This window comes from Dromiciops gliroides, chromosome 1 (assembly GCF_019393635.1).
Source record: "Dromiciops gliroides isolate mDroGli1 chromosome 1, mDroGli1.pri, whole genome shotgun sequence".
In the NCBI taxonomy this organism is placed as follows: domain Eukaryota; kingdom Metazoa; phylum Chordata; class Mammalia; order Microbiotheria; family Microbiotheriidae; genus Dromiciops; species Dromiciops gliroides.
In genome coordinates, this window is record NC_057861.1 from 431,950,870 (window position 1) to 431,970,154 (window position 19,285).

Here is a 19,285-nt window from a genome sequence, read left to right on the forward strand (position 1 = left end):
GGAACATTATAGCCAAATTCCAGAGATCCCAGGTCAAGGAGAAAATATTGCAAGCAGCTAGAGAAAAGGAATTAAAATACTGTGGAGCCACAGTAAGGATAACACAAGATCTAGCAGCTTCTATGTTAAAGGACTGGAGGGCATGGAATATGATATTCTGGAGGGCAAAGGAACTGGGACTACAACCTAAAATCACCTACCCAGCAAAACTGAGTATGTTTCAGGGGAAAAATGGACTTCAATGAAAAAGAGGGCTTTCAGGCATTTGTGATGAAAAGACCTAAACTGAATAGGAAATTTGACTTTAAAATACAACACCCTAGAGAAGCATAAAAAGGTAAACAGGAAAAAGAAATCATGAAGAACATTAAAAGGTTAAACTGTTTACATTCTTGCATGGGAAGATAATACTTCCAACTCTTAAGAACTTTATCAGTATTAGAGCAGTTGAAAGAAATATACTTAGACATAGGGCATAGGTGTGAATTGAATACGAAGGGATGATATCTGTAAAGCATTTATCCTTGATTTTTGTGGGGAAGGCAGGGTGGGGTGGCTTATGTCTGGGGCTGCATTTGGGCTCAGGGGGCTTCCTAGGTCCAGGGCTAGTGCTTTGTCCACTGTGTCACCTAGCTGACCCATGATGACATCTTTCAAATAAAGTTAAGGGATAAGAGGAATGCACTGGAAGAAAGGGAAGGGGAGAGGTAGAAGGGTGTAAAGTGGCTCACATAAAAGAAATAAGAAAAAGCTTATGGAGTAGAGGAGAAAATGGGGAAGGAGCGGGGCAGTGAGTGAGCCTTACTTGCATCAGAATTGGCTCAAAGAGGGAATAATATAAACACTTAAGTTGGTATAGTAATATATTTTGCCCTGAGGGAAAGTGGAAGGGGAAGGGGAAAAGAGGAGAGAGGTGAAGGAAGTGAGGGCAGATTGGGGCAGGGGCAGTAAAAAGCAAAAGACTTTCGAAGAGGGATAGGGTGAAAGAAGATAGAAAACAGTAAATATCAAGGGGAGGGAATAGGATGGAGGGTAATATAGTTAGCAATAATAACTGTGAAAGAAATGATAACCAGGATGCCATCAGAAGGACATATGAAAAATGCAAACCATCAAAAGAGGAAGAACTGATGGTATTTGAATACAGTTTGAAGTATAATTTTATTTGTTAGTTCCTCTTTCTAAAGTTATTCTATTTTCTTTCACAATTTGACTAATGTGAAGATGATTGACATAACTGCACATGTATGACTTATACTGAATTGCTTGATTCCATAGGGTGGGTTGAGGAGGGAGGAAGAAAATTTAGAACACAAAGTTTTAAAAAAAAAATCAATGTGAAGAAACGATGAGCAGGCAGATTTCAGAGAAACCTGGAAGGACTTACATGAACTGATGCTGGGTGAGATGAGCAGAACCAGGAGGACATTGTTCACAGTATCAAAAACATTTTGTGTTGACCAACTGATAGACATGACTCTTCTCAGCAATACAATGGTACAAGATAGTTCCAAAGAACTCATGATGGAAAAAACTCTCCAAATCCAGAAAAAAAAGAACTGTGGAATCTAGATGAAGATTGAACCATACTATTTCTACTTTTTTGTTTTCCTTTTTTGAGGTTTTTCCCTTTTGCTCTGATTCTTCTTTCACAGCATGACTAATGCAGAAATATGTTTAATGCGATTGTACATATATAACCTATATCAGATTGCTTGCTGTCTTGGGGAGGTGGGAGGGAGGGAGAAAAATTTGAAACTGGAAATCTTATAAAAACAAATGTTTAGAACTATCTCTACATGTAACTAGAAAATAATAAAATACTTTTATTAAGAAAAAAAAAGAATTGCATTAGATCATTGTAATGCTGAGAATAACTAAGTCACTCACAGTTCTATATCATACATTATTGCTGTTACTGTGTACAATGTTCTCCTGGTTCTACTAACTTCATTTGCATCAGTTCATGTAAATCTTCCCAGGTTTTCCTGAAATCATCCTGTTTATCATTTCTTGTAACATAACAATATATCATCATAATCACATACAACACCTTGTTTAGTCATTTCCCAATCTATAGGCATCCCTTTGATTTCCAATTCTTAGATACCACAAAAAGGAACTGTTATAGTATTGCTGGATCAAAGGGTATACATAATTTTATAGCCCTTTGGGCATTCTGCTCTCCAGAATGGATGGACCAGTTCACAACTCCACCGATAGCGCATTAGTATCCCATTGTCCCCACGTCTCCTCCAACATTTAGCATTTTACTTTTTTGTCATATTAGCCAATCTGATAGGTATGAGGTGGTACCTCAGAGTTGTTTTAATTTACATTTCTCTAATCAATAGTGACTGAGAACATTTTTTTATATGACTATAGATAGCTTTGGTTTCTTCGTATGAAAACTGCCTGTTCATATCCCTTGACCATTTATCAAATGGGGGAATAACTTGTATTTTTTATAAATTTGAGAAATGAGACCTTTTATAGAGATACTTTATAAAAAATTTTCCCCTAGTATTCTGCTTTCCTTGTAATTTTGGTTACATTGGTTTTTTGTGCAATTCTAAAAATTTATGTAATTGAAATGATCTATTTTACATTTTTAATGCTCTTTATATTTTCTTTGGTCCTCAATTTTCCCCTTATCCATAGATTTGACAAATAAACTATTACATATTCTTTTTTTTTTTTTTGGTGAGGCAATTGGGGTTAAGTGACTTGCCCAGGGTCACACAGCTTGTAAGTGTCAAGGGTCTGAGGCCAGATTTGAACTCAGGTACTCTTGAATCCAGGGCCGGTGCTCTATCCACTGTACCACCTAGCTGCCCCTTCCATATTCTTTTAATCTGCTTATTAGGTATCACCCTTTGGGTGAGCTGAAAACTGTGTTGATGGAGTTCCCAATGATGAAGAATTTACTAATTTGTTACATATTGTGATTAAAGTCTAATTCAAGTGTCAACTTTTCCATCCTTCATGATCCCACTGTAATTCACAACTTTCTTCCTTGGACCTCATACTCTACTTTCCATTCCTAAAATGCACTTAGGTGATATTATGCATTACAATGCATTAGACACAGCAAGTATTTAATATTTGGTTGTTGAATGGATAAATAAATTAAAGTCATGCCAAGTTTAACCTACTTTTCTTAAAAAAAAAAACAACCTGAAATATTGGACTGGTGGCTCAAGAAAGTGACAGAAAATGGTACTTGATTACATATCTCGATTGCAACAAAGCATCTGATAATTTCATGATGACTGGACAGAGAAATGGGGACCAAGTAATATTAGAGTTAGGTGACTTCATAGATAGTTGAATAACCATACCTTAAAATATTAATGGATAGCTGTTTATCTGGAGAGAGACCTCTAATTGCATGCTACGATTCTTCTTTTTTTTTTTTTTTTTAAAGTGAAGCAATTGGGGTTAAGTGACTTGCCCAGGGTCACACAGCTAGTAAGTGTTAAGTGTCTAAGGCCGGATTTGAACTCAGGTACTCCTGACTTCAGGCCGGTGCACTATCCACTGCGCCACCTAGCTGCCCCGCATGCTACGATTCTTATCTTTAACCTTATCCATAGTTTATCATTTTCATCCATGGAATTTAAATGTAACTTTGGGCTAGAAGGCACTCCAGAGATCAACTTTTAAAAAGTCCTCCTCATAATACAAATTAAGAAAGTGAGGCCCAAGAATATGGAATTATTTTACTATCACAAGGCAGTAAACATCAGAGGAGGAACCATCAATGTGCTTTATTCAATTTAATCACTTAGTGTAAGGCCCCAAAAATGTGCTGACAAAGTTTTGCCAATATAAAGTAAAAAATTTAAGAAATATTTCTCTAGCCGCCTGTAAGACATTTCTTACTCAGAAATGAAATAACTTTATAAGATTAAGATCAACTTCCAAGTAGATAAGTAGTCAAAAAATGTGAACAAGCTGTTCTTAAAAAAAGAAATACAAACTGTTATGAGTGAAATGAAAAGTGTTCAAACTTTTGGCCATCAAGAGAAAAACTTAGTTATAATAACATTCAATCTTGGTGAGACTACAAAGAAAAAGATACACTATTACACTGTGGCTAGATCTGGGACAGCTTTTAGGTTGTCAACAGCCTACCAGTACCTTAAATCCAGTATGTCCCAAACTAAAGTCATCACCTGGCAGGGCAAACCTTCACTTCTTCCTGACCTCCATATTTCTGCTATTGGCAACCCCTACCTTTACGAGTCACTCAATTTCAAAACTAGTACCTTTCCCTACATATGTAGGTGCCTAATTCTCCTCCTCCATGGAATAAAATAAAAAAAACACCCTCCTTTATTTTGACTACAAAGAATTCACAATTCATCAATAAATTCATTAGAACGTGAGTTCCTGGAGTGCATGGATTACATTTTTTGCTTTATTATTATCCCCAGAATTTAGCATAGTGCCTGGCACATAATTAGTGCTTAATAAATGCTTTTCAATTAATTGATTGAAGAGAAAGGAGCTAGCCATATACCTGATTCTCTACCAGACTATTAGGAACTTTTCTAATCAGATAGCAAATTAGCTTGATGTGCTAGTCTGAAGCAGAAATTAGGAATAAAACCACTACCACTCTTGATAGTCTCATCAGTCAAATCGCTGAATCTTACAGAGAGTATGCAACCATGGACTTTGACTTAAAAATAAAACACAGGGTGAAGATCAACTGTGATAGATTGGCTCTTCTCAGCAATACAATGATCCAAGATAATTCCAAAGGACTCATGATAGAAAATGCTTTCCACATCCAGAAAAAAGAACTATGGACTCAGGATGCAAATTGAACCATACTGTTTCTATTTTTTTTGTGTTTGTTTTTTTGAGGTTTTTCCTTTTTGTTCTGATTCTTCTTTCACAGCATGACTAATGCAGAAATATGTTTAATGTGATTGTACATATATAACTTATATCAGATTGCTTGCTGTCTTGGGGAGGGAGGAGGGAAGGGATGGAGGGAGAACAATTTGGAACTAGAAACCTTATAAAACAGACTTTAACCCTCAAACATGCCCAGTACCTTCATTTCCCAAAGCCCTTTCCCCCAAACTTTTTTTTACCTTCCTATGGTGTCCAGCCTTCCTTTTTGTTTTAGAATATAACCTCCTTAGTAGAACATCTTTCTTTTTGCTTGTATTTGTGTACCCAGAATTTAGTAAAGCATCTGATGCACAGTAAATGCTTAATAAACGTTATTTCCTTCCTTCCTTAAATGGTGCTTTTTATTTTTTATGGGTGGGGGTGGGGGTATGAGTGGAAGCCCCTTTCCCTCAAAAAAAAGGAAGAAAAGAGGGCTACTGAAATATTTTTAAAAAACGAACAGAAAACAGAAGGCAGTTCAAACAGACCATCTTTGAAAGCAACATTCAATTTACTGTATACTTTTTAAAAGGGTGGTATGTAACAAATGACTGTAGTTTCACATGTAATCATCCTTTTCCTCCTCTGTTATGGAAATATCCCTTTTTTAGTGTGCATCACGTTCAGAAAAAAAAATTAAATTACTGTGAAAACAACCCACTGCGATATCATGTTGGGCAATGAAAGAAATTCAAAGCTTTAAGAAAGGCATGTGCTCATCTATGTAGGCATGTACTAACATGTAGGGCCAAGCATATAAACATAAACCTCATGCACACAGCTGTGATGGTCACTCCATCTATTCTTTTTTTTTTTTTTTTTTTTTTGGTGAGGTAACTGGGGTTAAGTGACTTACCCAGAGTCACACAGCTAGTAAGTGTTAAGTGTCTGAATCCGGATTTGAACTCAGGTCCTCCTGAATCCAGGGCCAATGCTCTATCCACTATGCCACCTAGCTGCCCCCATCTACTCTTGTAATACACAACACATATGGCAGTATCAGCCCATAACTTCAGTCATTCAAATAAAATGATAGTGTACTAAGTGGGAAATCATAGCACAAAAAGACCAAGTACTTCTCTGAGCCAGCAGGAGAGATGCTGGGGCTGAAAGACCATTCATAAGTTTGTGGTTTTGTTCCTATTTTTTTTCCTAAAATGCTCAATATCTACAAGCAAACACAAATGTTAAAATGCACAACCTAGGACTATAGGGAAAAAAAATTTTGTTCTGTCTCTTCACTCTGCATTATATCATGTCATTCTATATTTTTATGTATTGCTCATATTTGTCCTTTTATGGCCTAGTATATCCCATTACATTTATGTATTCAAATTTGTTCAGCCATTCCCTAATCAAAAAGAAAATAAATTGTTTCTCATTGTCTTACTATTTTTATGAATACTTTTATACAGCTAAACTAGGTAGTCCTATTAGGTTCCCTGCATCAAAGGGAAAGAACAGCTATATAGAACTTATTATAATTATTATTCTATTGTTTTCACAAAAGGTTGCATAAATTCACAGCTCTGCCAGCTTTGAAATAATTTGACTTTTTCTTTACCATCATGGCAATTTTTCAACTGAGTGTAAAATAGTATCTGAGTTGTTATAATTTGCATTTCCCTAACAGAAATTTTGAATGTTTTGAATGTAGCTATTGATAAAGTTTGTTTCTTTTCCCTAGAAGTTCTTGATTTGTATCTTTTGACCACTTATGGATCTTATTAAGTTGATATTAATCCTTATCAGTATTGGATGGAAGATTTATTGGAAAGAGTTCCTACTACAACCACCACCACCACCACCACCACCACATTTCCCTAATTTATTTCCTTGATTTTTTTTGGGGGGGGCGGGGGGGGTGCGTGTGTGAAACTTGGCTTTTGTTGTAAAAACACTTTATTTTTATTTAATAGAAATAATTTCTTTTTCCCCCTCCTATAATCCTGCCTCTGACATTTACTATCTAACTCTTTGACCCTGGACAAATTACTTACCCTACTAGGATTTCTCCTCTTTAAAATGAAAATTGGAATAGATGGCATCAGAGATCCCTTTCAGATCTAGATCTAGGATTCTATAAGTTCTTCTATTTGTTAATTAGCTATGAAATTTGACCTTCTCCATACCTGTGACAGGTATAAGACTTCATTATCTTCCAATTTTAAAATATGGTTTCTTTTAAATCTAGATCATTGGTCCTTTTGGAGTTTCAATGTGCTAATTCCATTTTTCTAAAAAAACCCAATAGTTTTGGGGTGGCTAGGTGGCGCAGTGGATAAAGCACCAGCCCTGGATTCAGGAGTACCTGAGTTCAAATCTGGCCTCAGACACTTGACACTTACTAGCTGTGTGACCCTGGGCAAGTCACTTAACCCCCATTGCCCTGCAAAACAAACAAACAAACAAACAAACAAACAGTTTTTTTGTTGATAATGATCTTCTTCCCCAATGGTTTTTTTTTTTTTTTGGTCTTAAATCTATGGAACTTCAGTCTACTTCATGTATCTATTTCATAGTTATGTACTTTGCTCCATTGTTCTGTTTTTCTAGTTTTTAATACTAGAGAATTTAGATAAATATGATTTTATAATATTACAACAATTTTATAATTTGAGATCTATTAGTATAATTTGGGATCTTCATAATTTTCTTTGATATTCTTTCAGCTTGTTCTTTCACAAGAATGTAACTTTTAAAAATCTATGAAGTGTCCAATTAGTATTTTGAATGACATTGCATTAAATTTATGGATTAATTTTGGTAGTACTGACAGCTTCAATTAGATTGACTTGATCTAGCCACAAACATTAAACTTTTCACCAATTATATAATTCGTCCTTTATTTTTTCTTTTTCTTTTTTTTTTCCTTCATTTTCTTTTATTTTTTTAGTGAGGCAATTGGGGTTAAGTGACTTGCCCAGGGTCACACAGCTAGTAAGTGTTAAGTGTCTGAGGCTGGATTTGAACTCGGGTATTTCTGACTCCAGGGCCCGTGCTCTATCCACTGCGCCACCTAGCTGCCCTGAAGCATATATTTTTTTAAAAAAGGTTTATTGTTGTCTTTCAGTCTTCTGTGTGTCCTTGTAGGGTAATGCCCAAGTGTTTGATACATTCTGAACAGAGACATATTTGACTAATCTCTCTATATAATTTTGTTTCCAAAAGATAAGATATTTAATAGTTAATGAAAAGAAGCAAAAGGAGTATGTTCCTAGTGCAACACAAGTACATTGCAGAAAATGGTGACTGACTTCAGATTAGCATCAGCTTTTAGCCAAGAAGGACTGAATTTAAATAATTCATTTCTGTATTGCTAACATCCCTAGAAGTAAATGAAGAATGTATGAATCTCTTTAAATAGCAAAAGGATGAGCCATAACTAGATTATAGAATTATATTATCAAGTTTCAGTGATGCCAATTTCAGCAATTTGCTTAAATCAGAACATATCTAAGCTACAGAAAAACACTATCCTTTTGATAGGCAAGAAGTAGTCACTATAAGGCTGGGGATGGAAACCTGAAATCCATTTCAGATTCAAGTAGATATTTTTGGATTCTAGAACCATAGAATGAGACCTAAAAGGCACTAGAGATGTTGGTCTTAACTGCCTACTCCTTCCCCTTGCTATTTTCACAGATTATGAAACTGAGAGCCACTGGCTAAATAAATTGCTCAAGGGGCAGCTAGGTGGCACAGTGGATAAAGCACCGGCCCTGGCTTCTGGAGGACCCGAGTTCAAATCCGGCCTCAGACACTTGACACTTACAACCTGTTTGACCCTGGACAAGTCACTTAACCCTCATTGCCCTGCCCACCCCCCCAAAAAAAAAGTTGCTCAAAGTCCTATAGGTTAATAAATAGGAGGGCCAGAATTGGAACCTAGGTCTTCTGACTCCAAATATAGTACTGTATCATCATACTGTACCAGGCTGTGAACCTTGGGAATGGTGAAATAACATCCCTAAAATTTTTATCCTGAAATGAAAGCTTGTAATTCTGTTTGACTTATTTTCCCCCTTATCAAAGGTCAAAGAATATATAATATCCTCTTACCCATTGGCAAACTGGATGTCCAAAACACAAATGGACATTAGCAGATACCTCTATCTGCTGAAGGTTGGGAAGATCTAAATACACAAACCTCACAAAGTACTTCTTCCTTATTATTAATTTTTAAAAAGTTATTATTTTGTCTAAAAAGTTTGTTCACCACAAGGAACACATTACCCAATACCAATGACAATTTTTTGCAGTTAACTCACCTGTATTTTGACCACATCAGGCTCATGTTCATATAGGAAAGCTTTTCTTTCTTCAAATTCTTTTTTAACACGGACCATTAAAGGTGTCTCCTCAAGATTATCCATCATCTCTTCACTGATAGACCACATTTGCTCATAAAGGTAGTCTTCTGTCATTTTATCCATGATATCCTAGGGAGACATTTTTACATGGTGGTACATAATAAAAGTTTAAATAAAATGGGTATTTCATAACTACTACCCCAATCATTGTCCTTCTTTCGTTATCTTCAGGAGGAATACAGAATCTCCTTTGAATGTTTCCTGCCACCCCTTTAGAAATGTAAAGACAGGCATTTTTCTGAATGGGCTTCGTCTTGAGGCACTTGCTAGCAATGTAAGATTCTTTGATTATTATAATTTCTTATTCTTTGCTTTATACTTGAGGACACACCTAACATTTTTTTCTTTCACATTTCTTCTTTCATCTTATTTTTTCCATTACTTTCACCTTAGCTATCTTTCATGGAAAAGTTTTGGTTCTTTATTGGCCATTTATACTTGGTAGAAATGTCCTCCACTAAAGGTCTTTTTTCTAAAGTATTTTAGTTATTGTTCAAAGTCAGTCATAAAAAGAAAGAACAGAAAGAAGTTCAGAAGGACACATGCACCAGCAAGACAATTTTGAAAATTGTCATTTGGAAATTACATAATATTTCTTTTTAAAAAGCCATATGAAATGTCTCTCAATGTAGTCTGCATTTAATCCTAGGGGTAACAGAAAGCCACTGGAATTTACTGAGGAGGGGAATGACACAGACTTATGTTTTAGGAATATCACCTCGGCTGCTGTCTGGAGATGGACTGAAGAAGGGAGATTTGAATAATCAGAAGCCTATTACAATAGTCCAGGAAACAGGTGATAAGGGCATAATATAAGGTGGTAGCCATGTGAGTGAATGGGTATGAAAGCTCTTATGACGGGAAAGACCTCCCAAATTATTGGTTTTGAGAGGTAAAGGACAGTGAGGAGTCACAGATGATTACAAGGCTGGGAGGTTTAAAAGAAAATAGGAAATTCTGTTTTGGACAGGTTGATTATGAAAGGAAGGAAGGAAAGAAAAGAGAGAAAGACAGAAAGCAAGCAAGCAAGTGAGAAAGCAAGAAAGAAAAAAGGAAAGAGAAAATTAGCAAGCAAGTAAAAGGAAGGAAGGAAGGAAGGAGGAAAAGAAGAAGAAGGGAGGGAGGGAGCTATCTGGGAGTCATTTGGTTAGAGATGATAATTAAAACAATGGGAGCTAATGTGGTCACCAAGTAAGAGGGTGTAGTTAGAGAAATGAAAAGGACCTAGGACAGAGCCTTGGGTACTATATTAAAGTTATGGGGCACAATATGGATGATAATCCATCCAAGGAAACTAAAAAGGGGTGGATAAAAATGAAGGTAAAGCAGTATCATGAAAATCCAAAGAAAAAAACATATACAGGTAGTTAACATTGTTTTTGCTGTTGTTCCTCTACGGCATTTAACACTGTTAGGATTTCAAGATAGCCTAACAGTATTAAATGCTGCAGAAAGAATAAGGATTGAGTACAGGAAATCAGACCAAGAAATTAAGACATCACTGAGAACTCTGGAGAGTGATATGATTGTAAGCCATATTTCAAATAGTTGAGACGGGGAGATAAATTGGAAGAACGAATACAAACAGCTTAGAAGAGAACACTTTCAGATGAGTTGGGGGAGGGGATAGAAAAGTAAAGCAAGGGAGGCTTCATGGAGTAAGCAATATCTGTCCTAGGCCTTTCTTTGAAAGACTGTCCTTTCAATTGAGACATAGGGAAATGCTTCTCAGTTTGTTATGGACAGGTGGCACATGCCTGTAATCTGACCAGGAAGGATGAAGTTGGTGGATCTTTGAACTTGGAAGTTCTGACTGGAATCAGGCTAAGTCTATTAGGTATCCGCACTAAATTAGACATTTTTGGAGGGGAGCGGGGGCATTGCAGGGTGAACTAGCAAAGATTGGAGACAGTGCGCATTAAAGCTCCAGTATCTCTACTAGAGTGGGATAGGACTTGTAAGTAGCTCCTGTATTTTTAGCCTGGGTGATAGGGGAACCTAGTTTTAAAACACAAACTCCTCAAGCCCAACAGTTTGTCACAGAATGTGAATGAAAATGAGAAAAATGGATATGGTACTAAGAGGTCAAGATTGTACAGAAAGGCCACATAAGTCTGCATGTTCACTTATAATAGGATAATATCTCTCCACAGCCATTCATCAAATACATAGGTCATTGTTAGCTTCTCTTATCTCAAAGAAACCTTTCCTCTTCAAAAGACAAAAAGAAACACAAGGACTCTCCCTTATTGACTTCTATGTTAAGTCCCTTTACAGACTGAAAATAAAGTGGGTACCATACCTTAATTTCACGATCTGACAGCCAAGATGATTTCTCTGAGTAATTTTCAGGATAAATCCAGGTACCCACTCCTGTTTCTGTGTTGCAATAGAAGTTATAAATTTCACGCAATGTGAGTTTGATCCATGAGCCTTCCATAGTCACTAAATGCAAAAATATCATACATTACATTGAAGATGAAGACAGAAGACATTAATGACAGTGTAATCCTCATTTCTTTCTTTCTTTCTTCTTTCTTTTTCTTTCTTTCAGGCAATCGGGGTTAAATGACTTGTCCAGGGTCATACAGCTTATAAGTGTCAAGTGTTTGAGGCTGGATTTGAACTCTGGTGCTCCTGACTTCCAGGGCCAGTGCTCTATCCATTCTCTTTTCAATATATGAAATATGAAGAAAGCAGTTAACCAGAAACATTGAAAGTGGTCTAGTCATAGTTGCTAGAAATAGATCCTTGAAGTGAAAGGAAGCATCATTGCAGATCAAGAAATACTTAAACTGTACTTTATGGTTTATATATTTTTTAACTTTGTGGGTTTCTTTAGCATTCAAATGGAATCTAATATATGACTAGGTGGTAGATGGAAGAGAAGAAAGACATTCACTTTTCCTATACCACAAAAGATATTTCCTGCCCTTTCAGGGAAGAAAGCCATACTTAGGAAGGAAAGGCTGCTACATGTGTCAAGTAAAGATCATTAAGGGAAGGCTGGAAGTAAGTTTATAACTGCAAGCAAAGTAGTCTGAAAATGCATAGGGTTGGAGGAATTTTTCCTAAAACCTGACATATTTATAAAGATTTGTTACTATAACAATCATCTCTTCCCTTCCCCTTCCAAGAAATTTTATCATCAGAAGTAGAAGTAACAAAGGAGGCATAGGGAATATACTGGACTATCAATCTCACTCTGTTCTGTGGCTACTCCTAATGTTAGCCTGACATTTATCGAGGAAGCTGAATGGTACAGTAGATGGAGTGTTGCACTCAGAGTCAGGAAGACCTGAGTTCAAATTCTGCCTCAGAAACTTACTAGTTGTGTGACCCTAGGCAAACCACTTAATCATTCTGAGCATCAGTTTCCTTATCTGTAAAATGGGAATAGTGAGAACATCTGCCTTGTATTGTTACTGTGAAAAACAAATGAAATAAAGTGAGTAAAGTGCTTTACAAACCTCAAAGCTTTAAGCAAATTCTTATTCTCATTACTATAAATATACTTATATTACTATAAATGTTATATAGACTTATTATAATCTATAGTGTATAAAATATAATATATACACTACAGATTATATTACATACAATTATAATATATTACATATTCATACATAATTAATATAATATATAAATATATTCATTCACAAAATCTATATTTACTATCTATAAATATATTAGTATATATTTATGTTACCAATTATTACTATTAGATGCAAGTTCTTTGGCATCTGGTAAAGTCTATGGACCTCTTCTTTGAATAATGTATTTCAGTGCATGAAATAAAGTACATAGTATTACAAAGGAAACCAATTATATTGAAAAGCAGCTGTCAAAATATACATTTTCAAACAGTTCATGAACCTTTCTGAAATTCTTTTGGCTCCACTACCAAATGGTCATTTTTATAGATAACAATGCATGTTATAGGTTTGTTATTAGGTTCAAGTAAGGCACTGTATGCAGTATGATCTACAAACTTTACTTAAAGCCTATACAGAAGTCAAGTTATTATTATCAGTGTTGAAATCTTTCTTGTTACAAGAAGAATAACTCAAAGAACACATCAGGCAATTTATCTTTGCTTCTTAAGGAATATTGAGTTTACCTCCGTATGACTTTTGCTTCTTGGCATTCAAAAGGACTTGATAGTAATTCTTAGCATGCAGGGGGATTATTTTTCTTGCTTCTGAAAAGGAAGATTCTAGCTCTTCCAAGAAATTTTCAGCATCTTCATTCTCCAAATATTGATTAATTTTAGATACTGTAATAAATCCTGAATGACAAAAAAAATCATTCCAATTGATGGATATTTGTTCTTCATACAAGATAGTACACAAGAATATGTAAAGATAAGTAAGGATAAAAGTCAACCCCTTAGTAATAAGATTAACTTAGTAAATTCTTTAGTAACAGACAACAAACTTGGTCTTTGGTGATAGAGTAAAGCTTCTTAAACTGTGAGTTACAACCCCATATGGGGTCACATAACTGAATGTGGGGGGTCACAAAAATTTTGGCAATAAATGTTTGATTTATATACCTATATGCCATGGGTTGCATAAAAAATTTCTCAGGAGAAAAGAGATCATGAACATAAAAAGTTTAAGAAGCCTTATTAAAGAGAACATTCTACAAAATTCTTGGACTACAGAAGTAGGCCATCAATCTTACCCTCTAATCTAGGTGCCAGACAAACTAGATATTGTTAGACTGTAAGAAATATTGGATTTTTAATCAAAAAGTTAACACTATTTCTTGGTGACATTCAGAGGCCACCCTAGAAAGCAAAATAATGCCTTAAAATGTACTTTAATCATGTCACGAATATTCTCTATTTACACAATTCAAGGTCTGAGATGTCCCTGCACCATATAATAAGCATATCACACGTGGACATTGTGGTATGCTTATCATCTAGGCCAACATTCTACCAGAAATTTTAGGCAGGAATCAATTTGTTCATATGAACATTGTTAAACAGCTGGCTTGGGAACTAGTTTTGCCCTATGAGACATTTTAGTTCATTTCAAATTTGTGCGTTTCATCATATTGAGGGCACAATATTCTGAAACATAAAACCCAAAGTGAGGATAACAAAAGAATTGCCAATTTTATAAGTTAAGGAAAAAAAACATATGAAAAAATACATAGTTGGTATTCATTTTAAATATGTCAATGAGTAAAACAGTACTATTTCAACAGGAACTAAAATATTTTGAGTCAAATAACTCACACAAAATCTCTAAGTCAATAACCTAGAAGACGTCAAAGCAGAGAAACATAGAGAAGGTCACCCACTCTATAGGGACGTGTCTAGTAGAACACAATGTGGAAATGGCAAGAAATAAGCTTCTAACTAAAAATGGGAAAGAGTATTCATGGCTTTTTGTTTAGATTGGTTCTTAACACTAAGGTGGACAAAGGAAGAAAAACATACTCTCTTCTCGGTGAAAACTTGGTGAAGATGGGCTTTTAGGAAGCAAAGAAAGGAACTAAAGGAGGTTATAGACAAGAAGAGATGTTAATAGTCTGAGAGAAAAAATCATAAGAAGAAATAGAAATGGTAAAAAATTGGTTTCAATATGGGCACCGGATCAGATAGCCATATTCAAACCCAGAGAAAACTTTTAAAACTTTTTGTTTTTTTGGCTTAGAACTGCAATTTCATCACTGTGGGTAAATCCAAGGGTGAAAAATCCCTCCATTGATGAATTCAAAATATCTACTCTAACAGACACCAAGGGATGAAATGACGTCTATATGACCCAACTAGTACTGCTAAAGGCAGGATTTAAACCCACGTCTTCCTGACTTTAAGGCCTGCCCTTTTATTTATGATGTAAACTGTTTTCCTCCTAAAATAGGATTTTAAAAATTGTGGGAGAGTGGATAGAGCACCGGCTCTGGAGTCAGGAGTACCTGAGTTCAAATCCAGCCTCAGACACTTAACACTTACTAGCTGTGTGACCCTGGGCAAGTCACTTAACCCCAATTGCCTCACTAAAAAAAAAAAAAAATTGTGGCACTATGATTTCTTATATGTAGCAATGCTTCATTTACTCAGAATTATTGAGGCATAAGTTTTTCTGTGTGATGCCAATTTTCCAGAAAATACAAGCTTACTCCTTTTTAAACAAAAAAAATTAAAAAAAAATAATTACAAGTAATGATACCAATGATCAGCCAAGAAACAGGTCAAGTACAAAACATTGGTGTTATCATTACCTTCCTAGAAACATACTGATTTCCATGGGTTGTTCTTCTGTTTAAAAGATACATCTTAAAAAGTCATCTTATTTTTTCATTGGAGATGCCATGAAAGAAAGCATTATTTTAATTTTCTTAGTCATTTGGGATCTTTACTTATGCAAGAGGGGAGATACAAAAACATATATACACAAATATATACTTATACCTATAAGTAAAATATGTGCATACACACATACACAAAAACACAGCTGGGGTTGAAAACACATGTGGGTTGGGTCACCAACCTAGAAATTCTGCTTCCAAACTTGGAACATTAACCATTTTCCATATTCAATTCTTTCTGGAATATACTCCTTCTCTGACATTGTTTCTTAAAATCCTTAGTTTCCTTAAAGCTCAATTCAAATACTACCTTCTTTTTTTTTTTTGGCGGGGGAAGGTGGGGAATGAGGGTTAAGTGACTTGTCCAGGGTCACACAGCTAGTAAGTGTCAAGTGTCTGAGGTCACATTTGAACTCAGGTCCTCCTGAATCCAGGGCTGGTGCTTTATCCACTGTGCCACCTAGCTGCTCCACAAATACCACCTTCTAACATGAGGCCTTTGAATTGAGACAAGACAGAGGTGAAGCATCCTTCCTAAAGGAATGGTACCATGGATGGAACCACCAATGAAGAAAGAAATGCCACAAGTCAGAGATTCCCAGAAGGGAAATGAGCAGAAGAGAAGGCAGAATCCAGGCAAAATCAAGGCAAGAATCTATAATACAACAATGACCTCAGGGAGTGTTTTATTTCCTCTACACTAAATGGATCCTTGACTGCTATGATTTTTATATTATATTTGTTTTTCAAAGACCAGTTCCTTCTCTCATTGCCAGCTGTTACTTCTTGCTGCTGACATTGACTCTGTCTCTAGACAGAGCTTTAAGTATTTAAAGGCACTTATCCTGTCCTTCCTCAGTATTCTCTCCAGGATAAATATCTCTACCTCATTGAACAATTCCAAGAATGGCCCTGTCTTGAAGGTCTTCACTCCCCTGGTCCCCATTCTCTAGATATGTTTTAGTTCAACAATGTCTTTCCTAAAATGTACCATGACCATCATCAAAACAAAAGCAACAAGACTCAGACCAAGGCCTTGGGAAGTTCATTTGTGAGTCAAGTATATGATCATAGTATTAAGTTGTAAGATTTAGAGATTATCTAGTTCAATTTCTCATTTTACAAAATGCAAAGTGATCTGCCCAGCTGACATAGGTAATAAGTACTGGAATTGAGGAAATATCCTCTGGTTTTTAGAGGCCTTTTTGGCTTCCTTCTTAGTTCTTTCTATCTAATGGATAGCTGAGGTTGCTACAAAAGTGACCTTTACAATACTGGAGTTATTAGATACAAGGACTAGACTTGTGATTTCATTAGTATAAATTTCAGACGAGAAGACTTACTCTACCAAGGTAAATTGTGAAATTTTCCCTAACTTTAGTTCAAGAGCACTGAGAGATTAAGTGAATTTTCGGGGTGTGTGTGTGTGTGTGTGTGTGTGTGTCATATAATCAATCAATCAATGAACATTTATTTAGCACCTATTATGTGCCAGGTACTGTTCTATGTGCTGGGGATTAAAAAAATGGCAAGAGACAGTCCCTACCTTTAAAGACCTTACAGTCTAATGGGGGAGACAACTGAAAACAAATAAATACAAAGTAAGCTAATATACACAGAATAAATAGGAAATAGTTAACAATCAATGTGTATCAGAGATGGGACTTGAAGCTAGGTCTTCCAAAGTTACACTACCTCTAGGTGTAGTTATTAGAGTATTTCAACTATATGGGACCACTTCTCCCCAAATCTCAAGGTTATAGAGAGAATGATAAGCATTTAATGCTACATGGAATACAGAGGAAAACACAGGATATAGCATATTGTGAGCATGGGAGCCCCTCAGGTCACATATACCACTCTTTATATAATGTATTTTATTATAAAGTTACTTCTTATCTATATGTTAGAAAGGTGAGTTAGAATCTGAGATTCTAATTGAAAAATATTTGGATACATTTGAGTCTGATATATTAGAATATCCTACAGTCAAATGGAACAGGGCACAATAATTCTAAATCAAATATAGAAAAAAACCTGCTACGATGAAGAACTTAATTTCTCAGTGAAAAGAACCCTATACTTAGAAAGAAGAAACTGAGGCTCTACTTTAAACTGAGGCTCTACTTGATTTGCCTTTTTTCATTTATTATTATTATTAGTTTATAAAATTGTTATAAATTGAGTTCCAAATTGTATTCCTTCCAACCCCACACTTGAAAAGGCCATGATTTGATATATATGTGGAAATAGACAATACACACTTCCATATATCAGCTCTTTCTCTATGTGTGGATAGTATTTGGCTTGAAAAGTACCTTGTAGTTTAATTGAATATTCATATTACACAGAATAACTTAGACATTCAGAGTTATTATTTGAAAAATATTGCTGCTACTGTATACAACATTCTCTTGGTTTTGCTCTTTTCAATCTTCATTATTTCATGCAAGTCTTTCCATGTTTTTCCAAAAATCAACCTATTTGTCATTTTTTACAACACAGCAGTATTCCATATACTACAACTTATTCAGTAATTTCCCATTTGATGGGCATTTCCTCAATTTCAAGTTCTTGGTCACTACAAAGAGAGTTCCTATTCTAAGTATTTTAGAAGACATAGTTCCTTTTCCTTTTTCCCTAATAATCTTGGGAAAGAGACCTAATTGTGGTATTGCTGGGACAAAGGGTATACACAAGTTTTATAACTCTTTTGGCATAATTCCAGATTGTTTTCCAAAATGGTTGGATCTGTTCACAGTTCCACCAACAGTGAATTAATATCCCAGTTTTTCCACATCCCCTCCAACATTTGTCATTTTCCTCTTTTATCATTTTAGCCAATCTGATAGGTGTGAAATGGTACCTCAAAGTTGTTTTAATTTGCATTTCTCTAATCAATAATGATTTAGAGCATTTTTATATGACTATTGATAGCTTTAATTTCTTTTTCCAAAAACTGCCTGTTCATATCCTTTGACCATTGACTCAATTGGAGAATGCTTTATTTTTGTAAATTTGACTCAGTTTTCTATATATTTGAGATATGAGGCCTTTATCTGAGAAACTGGCTAAAAAATCCAACCCTGGCCCCGTTCAATTTTCTACTTTCCTTGTAATCTTCATTACATTGGTTTTATTTATACAAAAGCTTTTAAAAAATTTAATGCAACCAAAATTATTTGTTTTATCTATCATGGTCTTTATCTCTCATTTATTCATAAATTTGATAGGTAATATGTTCCATGTTCTTCTAACTTACTTGTGGTCTCTCCCTTTCTGTCTAGGTCATGTATTCATTTTGACTTTATCTTGATAAATAGTGTAAGATAGTGATCTATATCTAGTTTCTGCCAAATTGTTTTGCAATTTTCCCAGAAATTTTTTACCACATAGTGAGTTCTTCTCCCCAAAGCTTAGATATGTATGTTTATTGGTACAAGGTTACTATAATCATTTATTGCTGTGTCTGTCTCTGTTCCACTGATCCATCATTCTATTCCTTGGATAGTACTAGCTTTGATAATTACTGCCTTATAATACAATTTAAGATATGCTGCTGCTAGACCCCCTTCCTTTACATTTTTCATTAATTCCTTTGGTATTATTGCCCTTTTGTTATTACAAATGAATTTTTAAATTATTTTTTTCCAGCTTAATATGTGGTAAAAAATGAA

At 35.2% G+C, this 19,285-nt stretch overlaps 2 protein-coding genes across 2 annotated transcripts in view; one reads left to right on the plus strand and one right to left on the minus strand.

Annotated features, from left to right (window-relative positions):
* Positions 1 to 19,285, minus strand: part of IQGAP2 (IQ motif containing GTPase activating protein 2) — a 350,559-nt gene that overhangs the window by 56,950 nt on the left and 274,324 nt on the right. The window contains exons 15-17 of the mRNA XM_043975838.1: positions 13,402 to 13,569; positions 11,584 to 11,726; positions 9,180 to 9,350 (exon numbers count right to left, since the gene is read on the minus strand). Coding sequence (XP_043831773.1) covers positions 9,180 to 9,350; positions 11,584 to 11,726; positions 13,402 to 13,569 — 482 coding nt within the window. The remainder of the gene's footprint in view (positions 1 to 9,179; positions 9,351 to 11,583; positions 11,727 to 13,401; positions 13,570 to 19,285) is intronic.
* F2RL2 (coagulation factor II thrombin receptor like 2) overlaps positions 1 to 19,285 on the plus strand; it is a 58,735-nt gene that overhangs the window by 15,622 nt on the left and 23,828 nt on the right. The window lies entirely within an intron of this gene.